Source organism: Pollicipes pollicipes, unplaced genomic scaffold, assembly GCF_011947565.3.
Source record: "Pollicipes pollicipes isolate AB1234 unplaced genomic scaffold, Ppol_2.1 Scaffold_6686;HRSCAF=7923_pilon_pilon_pilon, whole genome shotgun sequence".
Lineage (NCBI taxonomy): Eukaryota > Metazoa > Arthropoda > Thecostraca > Pollicipedomorpha > Pollicipedidae > Pollicipes > Pollicipes pollicipes.
In genome coordinates this window covers 33,707,351-33,728,185 of record NW_023596921.1, presented here as the reverse complement: position 1 = coordinate 33,728,185, position 20,835 = coordinate 33,707,351, and the positions used below count along the sequence as shown (strand labels likewise).

Here is a 20,835-nt window from a genome sequence, read left to right as displayed (position 1 = left end):
CCTGCTCTTGGTGGCTTCATGGGGGAAGGCGCCGAAAATGGCAGTATTCGGGGATGGATAAGGCTTCGTTCCTCTTGGCAGGAACGTTCCCCTGTTTTCAGCGGTTTTCCTCTTTTTTCTACAAAGCGCGGCCCAAATCACGGAAGTTGCCAAAACTGCCAAAAAACGCCAAAAAGCTCAATAGTGGTAGCACAAAAGTTGCGTACGTCCCCAAAACGGTGGACGAAGTTTCCTAGGAAGGATGTAGTTCCATATTAAATTGGGGGAGGGGGCCCCGCCCACTCCAACATTGAGATGAGTCCACCTCAACTTTGAGAAGGAGTTGGGTCGAGTTCGGGAAGAAAACCCGTTTTGGGCGTATTTTGGAGGTGGGGTGCGTACTTGTTTCACTACCCACCCCATTTTATCTTCAAAATTATACGCAAGGCACCCATGCACTTCGTAAGACAACGCTGATGGTAATACGGCTTTACGTCGGAGCGCCGCCACTGTCTGCTCCTGACAAAGTTCATGCTATCGAACCATGTCAAAGTGCGTGAAGGAGACTTTTGTAGCTGGAAATATTATGCCTGTGTAATGCTGTAAGCAGGCTGTAAAGCGCCCAGACAATCCCAACGAATCAAAGGTCAAATTGCTGGCAAAAAATAGCGCAATAGGTTATCAAGCTTGGAAATGTGGGGGTTTTGGTAGTAGGCACTCTTACTTTTAATAGTTTTCTATTCATATTTTTCATATCATTTTTATCTTATTATTTATACTTATAGAAAAATCTCTCTCCCTCTCTCTCTCTCTCTCTCTCTCTCTCTCTCTCTCTCTCTCTCTCTCTCTCTCTCTCTCTCCCTCTCTCTCTCTCTCTCTCTCTCTCTCTCTCTCTCTCTCTCTCTCTCTCTCTCTCTCCCTCTCTCTCTCTCTCTCTCTCTCTCTCTCTCTCTCTATATATATATATAAGGTGTGTACTATATACAATATATAATTATAAAGCATTATATATAATATAAAATATATAATATATAGTCTTCGGCGACCAACAGCGCCATCTTTGTCAAGCGTAGGCGTCGTTGGACGGCAAGCGCAACCTCCACCAGCTCATCCGGCTGGTCTTGTCTCATAAACGCACTCATCGTCCCGACAAGGCATCGTGCAGTTGTCACCACTCCCGAACGTAGCTCCGCTCGTAAAAAAAGCGGCCCAGACGACGGTGATAAAAACTGAGAGCGTGACACGGGCCATCGGTCAACATTCGCGGCGCTGACAGGCGCTGCGACCTACGCTGTCCGCCCGCGAGGGTGACACGTGGCCAGGGCATGCGGGGGATACGCAGCATAAACGGTGGACAAGATGGACACTTCGGGCACTGCGGATGCTGCGGACGCTTTAGAAGTGGCCAACTCCGAGGACACGCAGCACTGCCAACACCGCGGACATTGCAGATCCAGGCATAGGAGGCGATTTGTGCAAGTTGGGGAGAGGGGGGGGGGGGGAGCGGTGGGAGGCGGAAGCGAGCCAGGTTTGCGTCCCCCAATGTGTATTCCTTAAAGGCTGCATTCAAACATTTTGAATGGGTGGATTTCTGAGATCAGAGATCACGCTAAGCATTGGTTGTGTGGCGTGAGCTCTTACCTAAACCATCCAGCTGCGCAATGCCAGATAAACGGCAGAATTTGAGGGCAAAAGATTAACGTGCCGCAACGCTTGACACGTTCCGCCTTGCCCTCTGCCGTCACCTGACCTTTAGCGCGGCCGCTGCCACCAGCAGCGAGCCATACCTTTCAGGGGTGAATAGCGAGCGCCTTAAGGGACTCGAACCCATCCCACCACGGCCCGGTAAAGTGGTGGATCTAACCAACTGAGCTATAAGTATGAACAATTGAGCGGTCATTTTTCTCAATGGGTTAAAGGTCATTTTCTCAAAGCACATCAAATGTTGTCTTTAATAGCTGGATATCATATATGAATAAGTTTTTGCGTGTGAATGGCGCAGAGAACATAGCCATAAAATAATGCCCAAAAGATGAAAGGATCTGCTTAATATTTAGTATGTTCCTCAACTTTTGCAATGTCCCAAAAATAAAAAACCAATGGCCAAGCTAGTATTACGAGGTTGAAACCAATATGGAGTGTGTGTGTGTGGGGGGGGGGGGGGGTCCAAGGGGAATGCATATCGACACCCCTGGATTCAAAGAACGCCACATATTGTAAGGGCGCATTGGCGGTCTGGACACCTTGCGCGCACTTTAAACAACGTGGACACAGACAAGGCGAGGACCGTAATCATGGGCTGATGAAGGACAAGGGTCGGACCCCACAGCGGACACGGCGATCGGGGTGGACACTGCTGACACGATGAACCCTACTCATGAGTGACCTTTGGACATGAGGGATACAGTGAGCACCGCGCACACCAGCGGCACTGAGCAAGGCGATCTCAGCCGTCATAATGGAATACAGCTCCGGGATGGTGCGGGTTAGAGGCAGTAGGTTACCAGCTTGATTCGAGTCAGCGGACAAGGTAACGGGGGTCCCGCGGGGGGGGGGGGAGACGGCAGCACGCACAGCGCAATCGACGAAAATAGCTGTCATCGGTAGTACGTAGCACTGGACCATCTGTTGACAGATAGGGAAACCTTGACATGCTGCCCAGTCCACAAAACCCTTGCCTATGCCTGTCAAGAACCACTGACTAGTACCGCTTGACCCTCTTGGTTGCCGCATCCCACAAATTGCGATCGTGCACGGTATACATGAGTTAATGCGACGTTGATAGCCCAAGTGGTTTTCATCGCCCACTGTTTCCTGTCCCCATTCATTCATTACACCACCGTCCCGGGAAACCGGTGCAAAGTCCTTTGGACCCGGCCATGCTGCTGCATTATTGACCGGCACGGTGTGTGGGGAAGTCCAGTCTGAGGGGCCACCCCCTGAGACGGGAAGGTTGTGAATGGTGTTGTCGAGGGCGTACTTGCGCGCTGCAGAAAGGTGTTCTGAAGAGTACGACCATCAGCGGTATCACGGGCGTTAAGCTGCAACCATTTCATTATAGCGTCTTATGAGAAAGGCATTTTCAGATTTTTCTTCACACTTACACGGTTAGGTGGCGGCCGCCTCCCTATAACTTGCAGTTGTCAAAACTCTTTTCTGATCCTAATCTGTAAGCGCTCGAAGGTACAGGGGAATTTGTGAAGCCCTCTCACAATTGAGCTGGGTTTTAGACGTGCATGTTTCACAGTTCAGACCACGACGACCGATTTGAAAGGCTGCTAGGCAGTTCCGTCTGCCAACGAATGTTCCTACAACTGCATTTAATAATCCCACATGTTTCTCATTTTCGTCCTCCAATGCTTGTCCAAGCCCTCACTCCTGTGAAAATTCTTTCCATGCGTATACTGCAGCGTTCGTACATGCGGATTGTGTACATGGGCATGACCGTGCAGGCATGTCGTGTCATGATCACACCTCAGCCATGTGACACGGGTTGATCGCATATGTTCCCGCATTTGAGCACAGATCGCGGTCTTTAAATGATTGACATCAACATGCGTTCTTTGATAGTGCATGCAGCGAATAACCCAAAGGTCTCATTACTATATGGTAATGCAATAGGGAAACCTGAGCAACGGTATACTTCGGACTGTTTGCTGATAACAGTCTATCGTCTGACATTGCGACATGCACGCAAGAACCTCTCTGGCGAGGCATGTTCGAGCCAAATCCGTACAGGAGCCGTGAACATGAAGGCTGCCATTTTGCACACAGCGTCGTACTGTCCGTTCAAGCTGCAAATGTTCTTCGCGTGCTGCCGTGATTGTCACGTTTTAGCTCGGATTTGGCCCACTGAACATACAGGATCGGACTGGGTTGCCAATTCAGTCCTGCCCGTAGAGTTAAAATGAGTCCCTTTCGGCCACAGTCATGCTCGAAAACACGCTTTGAACGGCAGCCAAGCGCCCACAGATTCACGACACCGCTTGTTGTGCTCTTTAAGCGGGTGCTGAGCCTCCCCATTTCGCAACGCCACGCATTTGTTGGTCTCATTTCCATTTCTTTCGCGTACACAAAGCCCGGCAGGCTGTTACCGCCGTCAGAGGCCGTTTCCATCAGCCGGAGCGTTCGGAGCCCGGCGCAACCCGAGGCTCGTCCCAGAATACGAATGATGCCGCCGGCCGGTGAAAACAAGCCTGCTCACCGGGCACCGAGAGCCGGACGGCGCCGGGTGGGCGCGACACTGGGGGCGGGCCAACCCGCGGAGCTCTGCCGGCTCTCGAGAACGGGCAGCCGGGGACGCCGCGGCTCATGTCCGTGCCCCGTTCCGCTGCCCTCCTTCCTCCGCCCCCACTCCCGCCCCCGCCCCGCCCCGCCCCCACCCCCACTCGGCCACCTGGCAGGCTGCTCAGTTCACCGTTTTTGCACTTGAGTCCCCGGCACACAGTCCACTGACCGCAGACTGGGCAGTTTCACCTGACCGCTGGCTGATCTGATCCAGACTGTCTGCATTAGCCGATCCAGGCAGTCTGTGCCATCTGTTCCGGACAATCTCTAACCGATCTAATCAACCTGACGCAAACAGTACTACCGACCGGACCAGTCTGGTTCAGGCAATCCGAGTGATCCGGATATTCTTACCCAGCAATCCGACCAATGAGATTCATTTTCCCGTGGCAGCCAAGCCAATACGACCAAAGTAACTCAGGCAAATCAGCACCTGGGGTGAGTGTAAAAGCTCACGAGCTGGATGACTTCACAACCGCAGCAGAGAGAGGGGCTCAGCCCATGTAGAATGGGTCATGCCGCCGCGGGGCAGCGACTCACCCGAATGACCTCCGGGCAGGCGTAGTGGGGACTGCCGCAGCTGGTCTCCAGCGTGTGCCCGTCCGGCTGCAGCGACGCCATCCCAAAGTCGGCCACGCGGATGTTGTTCTTCTCGTCCAGCAGCAGGTTCTCCGGCTTCAGGTCGCGGTGGCTGTGACGGGTGACAGCGGTCAGGGACGGCACGATAGCCGTGAACGAGAGCGTCCGACTTGGGATCCGGGAGGCTGAGGTTCGAATCCCGTCTAGTGCGAACGTGCTTCACTGGCAATATGGCGAAATAAGGTGTAAGGCATCGCGAGGCTGGCGGCAAGGTAGGGCATTTTTAGCGATTATGTAAAAATGAAGGCAGGTAAATCAGCCGGCTATCCATTATCATGGGATACGGTGCCAGCATTCCGGCTAAAACGAATCGTGTAAATACGAGAATGGAAAAGCCATGTACACCACGGCATTGACAGTACAGAACAATGCAAAGCCTGCCAAACTATATCAGGTCGATGCAGGCAAAATGAGTCACGAGCCGCCGCAAGAAACTCGTCCCACTCTGAGCCGGAGGGGGCGAGGGGCGGGGCAAAAGCACTGCATCTCGGATGACGAAATTTTTGGCTTTTATGCTGCAAAAGTGGAGATGTGTCACAAATAATGCAGTGAACTTCATTTCAAACGGCTTTACACTATTTAGTCGAGCCTTGGAAGCATACTCATATTTGATGCTATCCTAAATAGTCATATCGACGTACACTTTATTCAGCTTCGGGTGATCTTAATAACACCACAGCATTTCTTAAACGCATAGCAGCCCAGGGCCACATGACGCTGTTCATTGCTAGCAATCATGGCAGCAAAACTTTAAGTACCTATGCTCAAGGTTCAAGCCGTGCCAACATGCCGTGTCAAAAATTGCACCCATGTCTCCTGGCTTAAAATGCGTACTAAGCGCAAGCCATTGTGCGCACCGCGCAGCAGAACTCATCACGCAAATTATTCAGTCGTAGTGCAATGCACATGTCGTCATCTGTTCGTTTCAGCCACAAATATATGTAAAGGAGACAAGGTAAACCTTGTGGGCGACCCTGTCTGTGTCATATACCCGTAATACGTGATAGTCACCTCGCTGCAGGTCCCGTCTAGATCACCGATATGGCAATGGATCAGTGCTATCGCACCTTCATCGACGTTTGCAACGACATTTTTCCGCTCTACGCGCATGCGCGTATGTGGGAGACGCGTTCTGAACTGCTATGTAATACATCGTTTGTTACAGAAACTGCATGAACATGTGGAATCAGTCAGTGTATGGTGTTTTCCTGAGGCTCGTCTTTTGGCCTGAAGTGAATTTTTCGGCTTGCTTCTTCGAAACAAAGCATTTATTTACCGTTCAAACTGCGTTCATACCCTCAGGGCTAATGAAGTTTTCAACTGAGCTTCGTAAACTGTGAGTAGTCCTAAGGTATGAAATGATGCAAGCGTTCAGAACATAAGTTATTTTCTACACGCGACTTTTTCTAGAATTACCACCAATGCCGCGAGCCCTGCCGGCAAGCATCGCTGCACCCGCTGTACTCACGTAGGAACACAATGAAATTATTTCCAAGTGAACAAACGATTAAGTTACTTAACGTAGCAAACGGAATGCAAGGAAACGAGCCTCGAGAAAACGTTCAAGTCATTATCAGTAGTTCTGTGGCGCCCTTTAGTATTATCCCGGCTGCTGCCTACCATTGCCCAGAACTGTAACCATTCGATCCGTAAAAGTAAGCGCCTCATTGTTTGACGTGCACCTGGTTGGTGCATCCTTACACTATACCTGTCCCACGCCCTTCCTGTGCAGCCCTACATCCTGCTCCCGTTCGAATCTTATCATTGTCTCATCCTATCCCATCCGTCATCCTTCGATTGGACGGATAGGTTCTGATACTGATGTGCATTACGACGGTCGCGAGAAAAGTCTCTGGCTTAGTGGATCCATCGGCTTGGCCGCCCCGATGTATCAGTTGGTTAGTGCGCCCGTCTTCTGATCCACCCAGCCGTGAAGGGTCGGCGCCAGTCGCCTTAGGCGCTCGCTATTTGCCCATGACAGATGTGGCCTGCGGCCGGTGGTAGCGGTCGCGCTGGAGGCTAGTTGATGTCACAGGGCAGGTCGAACCGTGCCGAGCATGGCAGCACATTACACTTCCGCCACCAAATTCTGCCTCTGACCTGCGTTTTTTCGCGATCGGGTGGTGGGGGTCGGGGCTCACGCAACAAACACTATGTATGAGCCATGATCCCTGAAATCCATCCATTCTAAAAGTCCCGATCAAATCTTTAAAAATTCGATTTATGCAATATACAATATGCCATGTTTTGGGAATAGAGCGTCACAAGCACAGCCAGTTTCCCATTGCAAAGCAGCAACACCATAAAGTGACCACATCAAACTGCGCGTCACCAAGTCTACAGATCCCATCAAAATCATGTATTCCAAAGTAGTCGGGAGTTTGGGAGACGGCGTTTCCTCAGATCTCGGAATCAAAGCTGTGCAGTAATGCCACTTAATCATCAAGCTTTATTGACATGCAAATGAGGTTTGAAAGTTGCAAAATGCGTCATTCGTTTCAGCTTTCCGGCGACCAGGCCCTAAATTGTGTGGCAAATTATGGCACCCGCTCTTGGCTTTGATCAACATCCCGCCTTGAACATGGTAATAAATGAGCGAAAAATGACCATAGTCGTCGACGCGCCCTAAAACACCAGTAAGCGACAAGAAGCACGTGGTAACCATGATCTCGGGCTAGCACAGTGCGCTGGGCAAAACTTCAGACAAACTAGAAATCAGAGAGCCGATGACAAAAATGAAGATCAATGAAAAAGTGTTTGGAAGACTAGCGTGACAAGACTCGCCAACCAAAACTCGAGTGACTGGTCCCTATAGCGAAACATGGCCTATGATGCGGACGAATGTTGCCCATTGTAATGCTCATTGTCTGGTCTCAATATCGTCTATCCAAGTCACGGCCCTTCTTCACGCAGCGGATAAACTGGAGTTTCAGTTACAAACCTGCCATCACAACAAGGCAGACATTCCCCGTACACGCATCATCTCACCTTCAAGAAACGCCACTGCCTACTAGTGACGCTGCGCGGGTCTTCGAGCTACCGCAACTCGCGCCTTTGATGCCGCCGGCCGGCTGGGTCAAGGTCCTGACATGCCTATTCACCCTGCGGTTGCGTGGCTTCACGGGATTTGGTGCAGACGCACCGCTATTCAGGTTCAGCTACGAACTACATGATCAAGGCAGGAGTGCTGACAAAACGACCTCCTCTATAGAGTCCATTTTGCCTCTCCAGCTGACGAACGTCAGCTCTCCAGTGGGTAACACACATTTTACACACTACTGCAGCAGCTATTTAAAGGCATCTCATAGCTCCATCTGAGGAAAAGTTTCCGCGTATGATTGAGCCAATTGTTCCGTTTATTCTTTCAACGTTATCATATATTCTTTGTCGGTATTTTTGGTATTTTTGGTCCGTCTCTCACCTCTTGTATTTTCTCGACATGTGACGACTGGCGATAAACAAATTGTGAATAGTGATATCGCCGTGAAGAGACGTTTTGCGTTTTGCTTATTGAAAACCACCAAAATACTACATCAGGATACCAGGTGGCACATTGACGTATACCTTATTACAACACACTCATGCATATTGGGCCTATCCAGTGTTCAAACCTTGATTTTTGGAATCGTGTGGTGTGCAGTCATATCACTACAATGCACATTAAAACTCTATTTTTCAATCTTTTGATCTTAACAATGCAACATGTCTGTACAAAACACTTCGAAAAGGTCATTCACCACTGTGTTACGGGCATTGCGGTGCAGCATTTAGAACACAATTGCATTACTGTAGCGGGCCAGCCTTGACATGGAGCAAAGGCTGTCCATAGGTATCACCGTTTCATTTCATTGTTGCAGCCATGTAATGAAAAAGCCTTTCTGCTGGTCCGATTCCGTTATGCCTGGTCTGAGCGTAGCCAACGAGAGCGGGCAGGAGGGCGGCGTCCGGGGGGGGGCACGGGCCCCATCCGAGGTGACCGGAGCCGTGCCACCGGCGCGGAGCGACGCCGTGACACCTCACCTCGCCCGTCCAGCGAAGGAGCGCCCCGCCGAGCCCGGCCGGCTGGCAAAAACGCCACCCCGGCCGGCAACAGGGGGCCTGGGACCGTGGCGCGCCGGCCCGGCAGTTTTTGCCGTCCGGCGCCCGCCCGGAGCCGCGTATATAAGCCGGCGGCGCCGACCCTTCGGCATGGCATCGGGGTACCTCGTCGGGCTCCAGCCATGAAGATCTCAGCCACCCTGCTGCTGCTCTGCGGTAAGTCGAGCGGCCATTCCCGTGCGGCGTTTGGATGGATTTGCTTTTGACAGCGGTGTTTCACCCTCGCGTTTCATGTTTGATGAATCGACGCCGGGGTTTAAAGGACATGAGTTCACAGCACAATTTCAAAGTTTCAATTAACTATGCAAGATGCTGTTCTTAAGAGACCACGTGAAAAACGTGGATCACAAAAAGCGTAATTGTTTGGACTGATTTTCCGTGATTTGCTTAAGTTAACTGGCCGTAAGAAATATGAACCATAAGAAATGCACATTAAATGGCATTCAGAGATGTTGGTTTTTTTGCTAGCAGTTGACAGTTAAAAATGAGATCAACTCAAGACCAATATATGCCATTGATGACGAAGTTCCGTTCAAAAATTATTAGCGCTGATGACATCTCTAGCACTGAAATATTTGTCAAGATTTTGCAGCATGATTTGAGCCACTAGAACCAAAATGAACAACTCTTTTATCAATGCAATAGCGTCAATATTTTGCTCCACAGTGTGCGTCACATATTTCTAAGGTCGGAATTTCTTACCAAATCTCGGTGACACACAATTCGCCAGGCTTCGCCTGCTGCTTGGTGTGTGTGTGAGTGGGGGGGGGGGGGGGGAGTGTCAACCGATTGAGCTTGGCAACCGGCATTGTGCCATCGGTTAGAAACGTATGATACTGTATCGATTTGTATCAATGAACATAGCATAATCTTGCTGTTTAACAGGATTGCAAGCCAGCTTTGAAAATATTTATTATTTTACATAGGACAATGCCATTAAAAAACAGACATCCGCGTGGAAAAACATACTTCAGCAGTCTTGCTCACAGGCTGTCTTACTCTCACTCTTCCGGAAGCCTTCAACTGCGTTTAGCGGATCTAAGTCGTGTCATGCACTATGATTGTTTATTTTATCTCCCTTCACGTGGGAAAGCAGGTCATTACTCTTATTGAAAACCTCTTTCCCCTTGAAGAAAGCATGCTAGTTTAGCCCGTCATGAAAATAGTTATATGCCAAACTCCTCATGCAGGCCGCCTTCCTGTAACTTTTTATTCGCCTTACTTTCGCATCATGCGCTTTAAAGTGAGACTGTCATTCCAATTTTATGTCTGCACCTATGTTATACGCAAAAGTAGCCTTTCATTACTAATGATGTATATATTCTAATTGTCATACCAGAACTTTATCATCATTGTCCTACAAGTTTGCTTGACGGCTTTTTGATACCATATTTTGACTTGGTACTCCAATCGCATGCCATTATGTCAGAAGTAGTGACATATTCGCGAAACACAAGTATGACTGTCCTGTTTCGCGGAATAGAATTTAACATGTGAGGCAAAAATGCAACAACGAAATATATAAGCTTATACTCCCTGCTTACAACACTCACAATAAGCAGCTATTGCCATGCAATACCTCATGGTCCAAGGTCAAGGTCCAAGGATAAAAAAGAAACAACAAAAGTTTTGATCCCTTTTCATTTCCCTTGGCAAAAAGGCACCGATCAATATGTTAACCAGCCAAAACTGTGCGCGTATGTCACTATGCCACATGTGCGCACCATGTCTACATAACTCCTGAGATTTGGCGCTTGCCTTATGCTGTCGGTGATGAAATGCTAACACAAATGCGTCATCTTCAACTGGCAACAGCGCTAAGTGACAAGCCTTCAGCTAATTCGCTTTCTGCAGCCATGTGACATACTCGAAAAGGTTTCGCTCAGAAACGTCATAAATATGTACACATGTTTTTTTGACGTTGTCTGGAATACACCATTCCTTCAACGAGTTTCGGATCCACCGTTGCGGTGGCCTCCAATTTGGCCATTCCTTCAAAATCCACTGCTACAATTGATCGTTATTGGTCTAGTTTGCGATATCGAGTATCGATATCAAGTTATCCATTTTCTGGCGTGAAGCTCAAGCGATAGCCAGTGCTCGAACAAACTTAAACAATAAAGTCCTGAAGAATCAACAATGTGACATGGTCCGGCATGACATCATCCCTCTAAAAGATTGGTATGATTTTCAAACCTTATCCACTAATGATACGAGGGTCGTCAGCCTTAAATTACTTCAACAGGAGAAAAGCTAAATAGCCAGTTCGCATACGTCGTTAACATCAACACAGTTACACTATCCGTTTACTAGCGAAGATCTGCATTAAATAACATTCAAATGAAGTCATCCTCAGCTATTAAATCGTTTGAAACCATGCAGAGGTTTGCACTGTCATCTAGTGTCGAGAAAAATAGTGATTGCAATCATATGCGTTGTCTGTGACCGGACATACCCATTCCAGTACCGAACGAAAAATGTCATTAAATGCAAGAAGTTTTCGGCGGTAAGAGCAGAATATTCTGTCACCGAATACAGAATAACCCGACACACCACTTTTTTGTGCCCTCCGGACGCGCGTTATCCCCCCCCCCCTGCCCCCTTGCCATGCTTGTCACTCGGCCTGCAGTTGCCGTGCGCCGCCATACGCCACAGGCTCCCACGTGCCTGACACATGTCCTGTCTGTCCGCAGCGGCCGCGGCGACGGCGCAGTATGGCGTCAAGCCCAACAACCAGTACGAGTACCGCTTCGTGGCGAAGCTGATGACCGGCATTCCGGAGCTGGCGTCCCAGTACTCCGGCATGGGCCTGCGTGCCACACTGCTCGTGCAGGCGCCCGCCGCGGACATCATCCAGTTCAAGCTGCGCGACACCGAGATGGCCGAGCTGAGAAACCGTCTGGTGGAGCTGCCCTGGCACGTGAGCTTCCCGCTCGAGTGGCGTCCGGTGACCGACGTCAAGGAGCTGCTGGAGCAGCCCTTCAAGGTCACCGTGCGCGACGGGCAGATCACCGAGATCATGGTCGGCGGCGACGAACCGGAGAGCATGGTCAACATCAAGAAGGCGATCGCGCAGCGCTGGCAGATGACCATGACGAAGGAGGTGATCACTGAGTTCCCGTCCGGCAAGTTCTTCGAGAACGAGAAGCAGCCGCTGTACTTCGAGGCCGATGAGGAGTCCATTGGCGGCCTGTGCCGCACCGGCTACACCGTATCGCCGATCCTGGAGCCTCACACGCAGCTCGAGACAATCCGCTCCTTCGGCATCAACGTGCGCGATCAGTGGCGTTGGACCGAGCAGAAAGTGCCCACGGAGGTCAAGAAACCGCGCTTCCTGGTCACTAAGAACATCATGCACGACAAGTGCATTCGGCGTCCGATCTTCCAGCACATGAGCCCTGCCCCGATCCACTGCAAGGAGAACATCACCGACTGCTTCAACACGCACGCCAACAGCACGACCATCACACGGTATCTGCTCCGGGGTCGCCGCAGCCAGTTCGAGATCGAAGCCGTCAGCTCCATGGGTGTTCACATGGTGTACCCGTTCCAGTCAGTTACCGAACAGCTGATGATGAGCACCAACCAGACGCTGATCCTGATGTCAACGAAGCCGATCACCTCTCCCTTCCCGGACCCGCCACAGCCGCGCAGTCTCAAGCAGGTCAGCTGGGGCATCCTCACCAGGGAAAAAAAGACGCCTGAGAGGCCGTTCCTGCCCAAGCCAACGCTGACCGACGCACCCATCTTCAACTTCGCCGTTCCGATTCTACCGCTTAACCGGATGTTGGAAAACATGCCCTTGCCAACTATGAAGAAGAGGGTTCTGGAGATCATTGCCAGCCTGGACGCCACCTTTGAACAGGTCCCCGACCCGGAGACCCGTGACGCGCCCGGAATGGCCAACGTGCTGCAGTCCTTGCTGAACATGATGTCCCTGCAGGACTTGGAAGAAATGTACGGTGACATAACGAAGATTGCGGATCGCGACGTTGACGTCATGCAGAAGATGTACCGTGAGGCCGTGGCAATGGCAGGTACCAACCCCTGCATCATGATGGTGAAGAAGTGGATCGAGTCAAAGGTGGTTGTCGGCACCGAGGCTGCCACGCTTGTTATGTACATCCCTATGCATATCAAGACGCCCACCATCGAGATTCTGCAGGAACTCTTCAAGCTGCTGCGCAACGGAATCGCCCAGAACGACGAGCATCTTCGCCAGAACGGGATGCTGGCCTTTGCCAACACTGTCAATATTGCCTGCATTCGGCCGGCCACAACCAAGAACGCCTTTCCGGTTACCATGTTCGAAGAGTTCTGCAATGCTGAGACGCCGCAGATTACTCAGCAGTGGGTGCCGTTCTTCACCAAGCGCGTAACAGAGGATGTGTCTACCCGCGAGAAGATGGTAGCCTTGAAGGCGATGTCGATGCTGCAGCATCCGGCGGTGGTGCCGACTCTGATGGAGATTGCCACCAAAAAGTCAGAGAACGTGCACGTTCGCGAGATGGCTATCTTCGCAATGATGAAGTTCCGCATGATCAACCCAGTTCTGGTAGAGCGTGTCGTCAAGCCAATTGCACTTGATAAAAACGAGTTTCCCGAGGTGCGCATGGCGGCCACCGCCGTCCTCGTCTCGGCCAACCCGCCTCTGGCCACTTACCAGCAGCTGGCTCTGAACACCTGGACCGAGAATGACCAGCAGCTTTGCAACTTCGTCTCCAGCTTCTTGGAGGAGGTAGCCAACCTGACCGCCATCAACATGCCAGTGCTGCGTGACGTCCGAGAGAAGGCTCGGGTGGTGTTCAGGCTGACTCGGCCGGTGCGCTACGGCGACCTGTGGACCCGCTCCACCTTTGTCCGGAGTCACATTGATCTCCTCATGGTCACCGGCGAGATCGATACGGTGTCATACAAGACGCCGTTTGACATATCTACCTTCACGTACCGCGGCCACATGCGCAGCTACAACAGCATGGTCTTCCTCCCGCTGGCGATGCACACCAGGTTTGTCGGCATGCAGAACGTCATCGACTTCCTCACAGCCCCCGACAGCGCCGTCAACATCAACCGCTTCAACCGCGGCCCTCAGCCCGCCCAAACTTCCATCGGGGAGATGGCCGAGATCAAGAACCTTCTGAAGATGGTCAAGCGCGAGAACGAGCCACTGATGGTGTGGCTGCATGCTGCCTTGATGGGATCCATGGATCGAGTTTTTACATTCGACCAGCAGGCTATCCAAGGCTATCTGCAGAAAATGCGGGACGGCGACAGCACCAGTCATCACTTCAGAAACTTCCAGAAGCTGATGCATCTGATAGACCATGTCGTCGGGCTTCCCACCGATGTTGGAGTCCCCATGATGCTGTTCAGAAGCGCTCCTGCCGTCCTGTCAATGCGCGGAGATATTACGCTGAACACAAAGAAATCCGCTGATGGAAGCAGAATAATCCGCATGGACGCAACGAACCTGCAGCCGTTCTTAAACGTCAAGATGATGGCTTTTGTTGCGGCTGTAAATCCTCTCACGATGCGAATGCTATCTGCTGGTGTCAACCACAACATAATGGCGAGCCTTCCCATCACTGCCAGTGCTGAGTGGGATTCCAAGAGCAAGCGCATCGAACTCTTTACAAAGTTCATCAACATGCCCAACCCAGTCAACATGTTGCGGCTGGAGACCTGGCCGTTCACCTCGGCCTGGGACCTGATGCAGATGACCAACAATATTCGCCATAGCCCGGACACGAAGGCCATCCACGTGCGGCCGCCTACCAGCAACGAGATGCGTCTGGGCAAGGAGATGTTCGGAATAGACTTGACGATGGTGCACAGGAGTGAGGACGACTTTGGCGGCATTTGGGAATACCTCCGTAAAATGCGTGCGACCTACAACATGGGCAACATGTTCAGCGTGGTGCCGACAATTCGACCGAACCTGATGAAGCTCTTCCTGGACACTCCGCGCGCCACCACGCAGAAGCTGATCATCTCCATCGCTAAAGACACTTTCCGCCGCCACTACACGCTGGACACGGTCAACAACCCGGAGGCGGAGCCCGTCGAACGCATCGAGTGGCTGGGCGACAAGGCACAGTACCGCGATGAGCGTCACGCCGTTGTCGAGAAGGACGCACGCCGCGAAGTTCTGAAGCGAGCGCGCCGCACTCTGCAGGGCATTCACACTGGTGAGGCCACGGGCTATACGGTGGTCTTCAGCGCCATGGGCATGAGGGAGCGCCGGATTGCGCTGAAGATGTTGACGACGACCGACTCCAGCCGGCTGAACACGAAGATGGACTGGCGCGTGCTGACGACGCCCACCGACGACATGCCGGTGAAGAGGGAGCTGATGATGGACACGCACGTCACCTGGCCGAGGGTCGGTCGCACCCTGAACGAGCTTCTCATGTCGGACATGTATGCGCCGATTGAGATGACTGCCAGTCTCGCTCTCAACGGCACCGTGAACCGCCTGGTCACCATGACTGGTGCGCTGCGCCAGACCGATTTGTACAAGATGTGGGCTGCTAAAAACCGCCTCACTGACGAGTGCCGCGAGGTGAGGAACGATGGCTTTGAGCACGCGCCTGTCTGCGAGCGCGCTATGATCGCGGCGTCTCGTCTCAACCGCCTCAAGCTGGACATGGACATCAACATGAACCTTGACGAGCACATGACCACTATGTCTATGATGGTGAAGGATTCCTCCACCAGGAAGACCAAGCGTGCGATGTCATCATGGACTGACATCATCAAAAACTGGATGATTTCCCGGCTGGTTCACTTCCCCAGAACACTCAGGCCGTCTCACCTCAACAGCGTGAACAAGCGCAGCATGGATTTACAGTTCAACCCATTCCAGAAGACCTGGACCCTCATGACCGACGATTCTAAACACACGATGATCGTCAAGAACATCCGTCCCGTAGAGATGCTCTGGTGGAGGACCAACGGCGTGTACAACAAGCACAACGACTTCGGAATGTCCATCCCGTTCATGCCATTCCTGAACATCCGCGATGGAATCAACGCATACGAGGACAGCTGGGACACCCTGAACCGCAAGACGATGGGTGAAGACATGCACAAGTGCATCATCGACGAGCGTTTCATCAAGACCTTCGACAATCTGACGTTCCCGGTCGACATGAAGAGGTCCTGCTGGCATATGATCGCTGGCGACTGCTCGGAGGTCACCAACCTCGCCGTCCTCGTCAAGCCGGTCGGCATGCGGAAGGCCGTGCGGATCATCACCAGCACTCGCATCATCGAGCTTCTGCCGACCGGCATGGACTACTACATGCGCGTGGATATGAAAGACTCGCGCCGCCTGCCGGTCGGCAACCTCGTCGTCCTGGAGACTAACACCAATACCAAGGTGCCTGAGGCACGCATCTTGAAGTGGACGACCGACCTGCTGGAGGTGGAGCTGCCGATGTACTGGGCGCGCCTGCGCATCGTCGGCCCGGCGGTTGAGCTGATGCTGGAGCCGATGTTCCTGAGGAACCGCGCGTGTGGCATCTGCGGCGACATGAACGGCGAGCGCTGGCAGGACATGGTCGGCCCCAAGCGCTGCCTCTTCTTTGGCGCCCGCGAGTTCCAGGCTGCCTACATGGTGGACAAGACTTGCCAGAGAGATCCGCTGCCCAACTACGGGGACAACTGCGTCAAGGTCAAGCGCGAGTCCTGGATGAAGTAGGCGGCCACTAGGCAAGCACGGCAGAGCAAGCACCAGGGCTGGGCCCTTTTCAGGGGAGCGGGCTGTGTGTTAGAGGACGGTGTGTTTTGGATGAGTGCTGTATGCTACGTTGCGCAAATGGTACGATCAATAAATGTTTGGTCGATACAATGTCGTGCCTTTTCATTGCATGGCACCGACCATGCCGACCCCGCCATGGGTAGATGAAGTGAAAGCGATGCGTATGAAAGAGGATGCCAGTGGCTACTATTGCATGTATCCGTGAACTGAATTGCGCGGATAATGACAATGTTTTGTTTCGGGAAACGCTGGATAAGGGATGGCGAGCAGAAAAAACGACATATTCTTAATTGGCTTGGCTGAAAAACAAATAACTTGGCTCCATTTCCAGTCCCTTCCACTGCGCATTCCAGACGCATCTGGCATCAACTAACCGACAAAATTTCGTACATTTGAATTGTTGTGCCCCTCCTAGCACAAACGGTCACTCGTCGTATAGTAGTCCTGAAGGCGCTAGATCTCGCAAAATATCGATCTAATCAGCTGTTGGAAAGAAAGTCGCTGGCAAGTAAACTAGGCAGAGCTCACAGTGTCTGACTGAAGACTGAGACACGTATGCTGTACGCTGGATCTTATGCCTCAAAACAGGATAGTTCTGCGACCCTCTCCCCGCTATTCCCAAACAAATTTTCCGTAATAATCACCACAGGAGTGATGGTGGCAAAGCGGTGGCTGCCTAGTCGGCAACTCTTCTGACATCACTTACCAGATGGAGTGGCTGTGACAGAAATCCAGCGCGGAAATGATCTGTCGGAAGAACCTGCGCGCCTCTTTTGGCGTGAGCCGGCCTTTCTTCACCAGGTAATCGAACAGCTCACCTCCAGACACGTGCTCCAATACCAGATATCTGCAAAGGAACAAGTGCGCTTTGCAGTGGAAGGAAATGGCACAAATAGGTGGTAGTATGGTTGGTTGGACGTTCAAGAAGCGCAAATTGACTGCCTCCATGCGCGTAGGCAGCGTAGAACCTCACACTTTTACATTCTTGCGAATGTCTCATAAACTTAATTGACTGAGGCACTCAGAAGTGATTTTTATGTTGCCAGGAAAATGTCACGGTATTGCAATCAGTATTTGCCTTTATACACAGACTCAGCTCGGCTCCATTCATTTATCACAACTGGTAGTTGTGGGTAACTCGCCGCACTAGAAAGGATATGAACGAATAAATTGTTTAAACATAAATGGAACGTTAACATCTGTGAACTTATCGTTTAGAAGATTGCACGATTAATGACATAGCCCTCAAGTGAAAACTAATCACCGTCACATAAGGAGTAAATTAGGGTGCCTCAGTGCGTCCATACTTACAAGTATTTCTTGTTATCATATACGTCATACAATCCTAACACATGTGGATGGTCGATGAGCTTCATGATGGCTATCTCTCGTTCCACCTGAAAGAAGTATGTCAATTAGGACTTTTGTATATTACATGTGACGTCATAACACGGTCGGCTATGTCTTCCAGCGTCATATGCTCAAAAAATCACGAGAGCGATTTAGCAGGATGGTTATACGCCATAAAAGTAAGAGCGGCCACGTAACTCCATTGGTCCGGCATGTACATCTGACAGTTCTTATTCTGACAATTTACTAACAATGAGAGGTTTTCTTACCTTTAATATACCAGCATTCAGGAAGCTCAAGCTAAATGACGTTATCTAGCAAATCCTAGCTTCGTTGAAGATAAATAATGTTGAAAACTTCATGATGAACTTTTCTTTCACTCCATGCTTGCTTGACGCTGCTAAGTCAGTACCTTCTGGTATATTCAAGGTCGGTTATTGTTGGAACGCAAACTTCAAAGTCGCAATATTAAAAATATTATGCTGTTTTGTTGTGGTCACTCAAAACCACAAAAGGGACACAAATTCATCAAAATCGATCCAACTCGAGAAAACCCCTCGCAGACATGGGTGTCTTTACCTTTACCCTTCCCAAACATAAAGTGGCTGAGAAAAACATGAGTGTGGCAGCTGCGCCTGTCTACAGAACTCGTGCTTTCTTTTCATGTCTCCTAGTTGACTAGCTAAATCAGGAGAAGAAGAGTTGAGTCAAATATCTGAACATCACCCAGCTGAGCTTTTTCGATGACGAATACACGGCAAACGAGAGAGTTCGCTAATCTACTGAATAGTGCTGACCACGTGCCAGCTGCAATTTGATCAGGGTGCTGTTTTTCGGTGCCTATCACCCACACGTGTTGTCTAGTGCAAGAGAGAGCCAGGATTTCGTTCCGATCGTAAGTTATGCACATCGGTTAGGCACTAAATGAGTAGAAATCGTCCGCCTAGCAAAGTATGTGTTTCGTTTGTGCGACACGAAAAAGCTCTCTCCGCCAACGTATCGGGCGAAAGGACCCCATATGGAATTTTTCAGGAAAGTGATCACACTATTCCTCCCCAAATCGTTTTTATTTAAATGCAAAGAAAAAATGTGTCATAGTGCCCTGATACTTTTGGGATCCTTTTTCAGAACTGCTGTTAGCGGCATAATTACTCTACAAAGTTGGCCTTGCCATGGACACGGCCTACACAACATTTCGACGTACCTGTACCAGCATGTCCTACTTTCTTTGGTTGTAATTTCATTACAGCAGGCTTGCTACGGTCAAGAACAACTTACAAAAGTAGCAGCAGCGTTTCGTTCAAGTTCGAGTGTTTGTGGTCTGTTGGCGTTGAAATGCAACCTTCAAAGCTCAGAATGTTCCCGTGCTAGGAAAAAATAAAGTGGGAAAATGCCCCTGTGGATCAATTACCTTAAACTTAAAATTATATTCCATGTATTTTTTCTCATAAAAAATGCAATAAGGTCTGCATATTGGTTACAAGCACACAGCTGCATCGGTGTAAACCGTTCGTAAAAGAATGCAAAAAATCGATTGTAAACCGTTCGTTTCACCCGGCCACGCAATCGATCAGCTCGACCAATCATTCCGCTCTGAGAAACTTGCTACTACATTAGTTCCTGGTGCTGATTTGAAATGAAAATGAAACTCATTTTGAACGCTTTTGATAGCTTTAACCTAAAGGTCAGATAATGCCATTGATCTGGTATGCTCCGACGTGACCTTTTACTGAGGGAAAAGTACCTAGTTTAGGGCTGATTCCGTGAATGGTGCTATAGGCACTACCAACACCTACATCATATTTCAGTTTGTTTGGTTCTACGTGACGTGATGGTCACGGTCTAGTCACCTAAAAATTACCATAAATAAGCTGCCGAACTACCTGTGGATTTGGTGTCTCCACCTCCCTTAGTGTCTTAGATCTCAGGGGTCAAATCGGCCTCCCTCCGCCCACCCGAGTGCGTCGCGTTTAACCAGCCACCTTGGTGCCCACCGTTGGACGCGACCTAGGCGCAGTGCTCTGGCTCATTGTGTGATATTTTTACATGTCTTCTGTCGTTTCACATTTTATGTACTTATTTTACGTGGATAGCGGTCAGACCAAACAATAGCAAGTCTTCCGGATGGAATAATTGTTGTGATTGTCGTCATCCCTTGTTTGTCGGTGTAAACACAACGTTTCGGCCAGTTAAGTCCTCGGCCGCCGTCAGGTGCTATGCCCTGTTCCACATGGCTCGAAGCCAAACATCATCCAGTGCTGCTCAGGACACCGTAACGCCTGACGATGGCTGGAGACCTAACTGGCCGAAATGTTGCGCACATACTATCACACCAGACAACATCCGTGGAACTGATGCTTCGTCTCAATCATTCCGTGAAACTATTACCAGGGCTTTCTGGAAGCCAATCCTCAGTCGCCCAAGCACTGCATCGGATTTCGACGGTCGCATACATCAATTAGCTTTGACGGGTTGCGTCGGATTTGAGACTGCGGTCTCGTCATAAGTATGCATTTACAGGGATGCACGGAAGATGACAAACGGGCCCAAAGACGGGGGCGAGGGAAGTGAAAGGCGGAAACGAACCTAGCCCGTTGAGAGCGTTTCATTCAGAGTGCAAAAAATCACAGCCAAGACACACAAATACAGCCCCAAAGCGCACATCACCGTCTGGTGTAAGTCCACGCACGGGTACTTTAAAACCTTACGCTCCAAGATAT

The 20,835-nt window shown here is 50.6% G+C and overlaps 1 protein-coding gene across 1 annotated transcript in view; it reads right to left on the bottom strand.

The window, feature by feature from the left end:
* LOC119108214 (serine/threonine-protein kinase BRSK2) overlaps positions 1-20,835 on the bottom strand; it is a 95,983-nt gene that overhangs the window by 59,475 nt on the left and 15,673 nt on the right. Inside the window, exons 3-5 of the mRNA XM_037231798.1 lie at positions 18,077-18,162; positions 17,472-17,612; positions 4,807-4,957 (exon numbers count right to left, since the gene is read on the bottom strand). Of these exons, the coding sequence (XP_037087693.1) occupies positions 4,807-4,957; positions 17,472-17,612; positions 18,077-18,162 (378 nt within the window). The remainder of the gene's footprint in view (positions 1-4,806; positions 4,958-17,471; positions 17,613-18,076; positions 18,163-20,835) is intronic.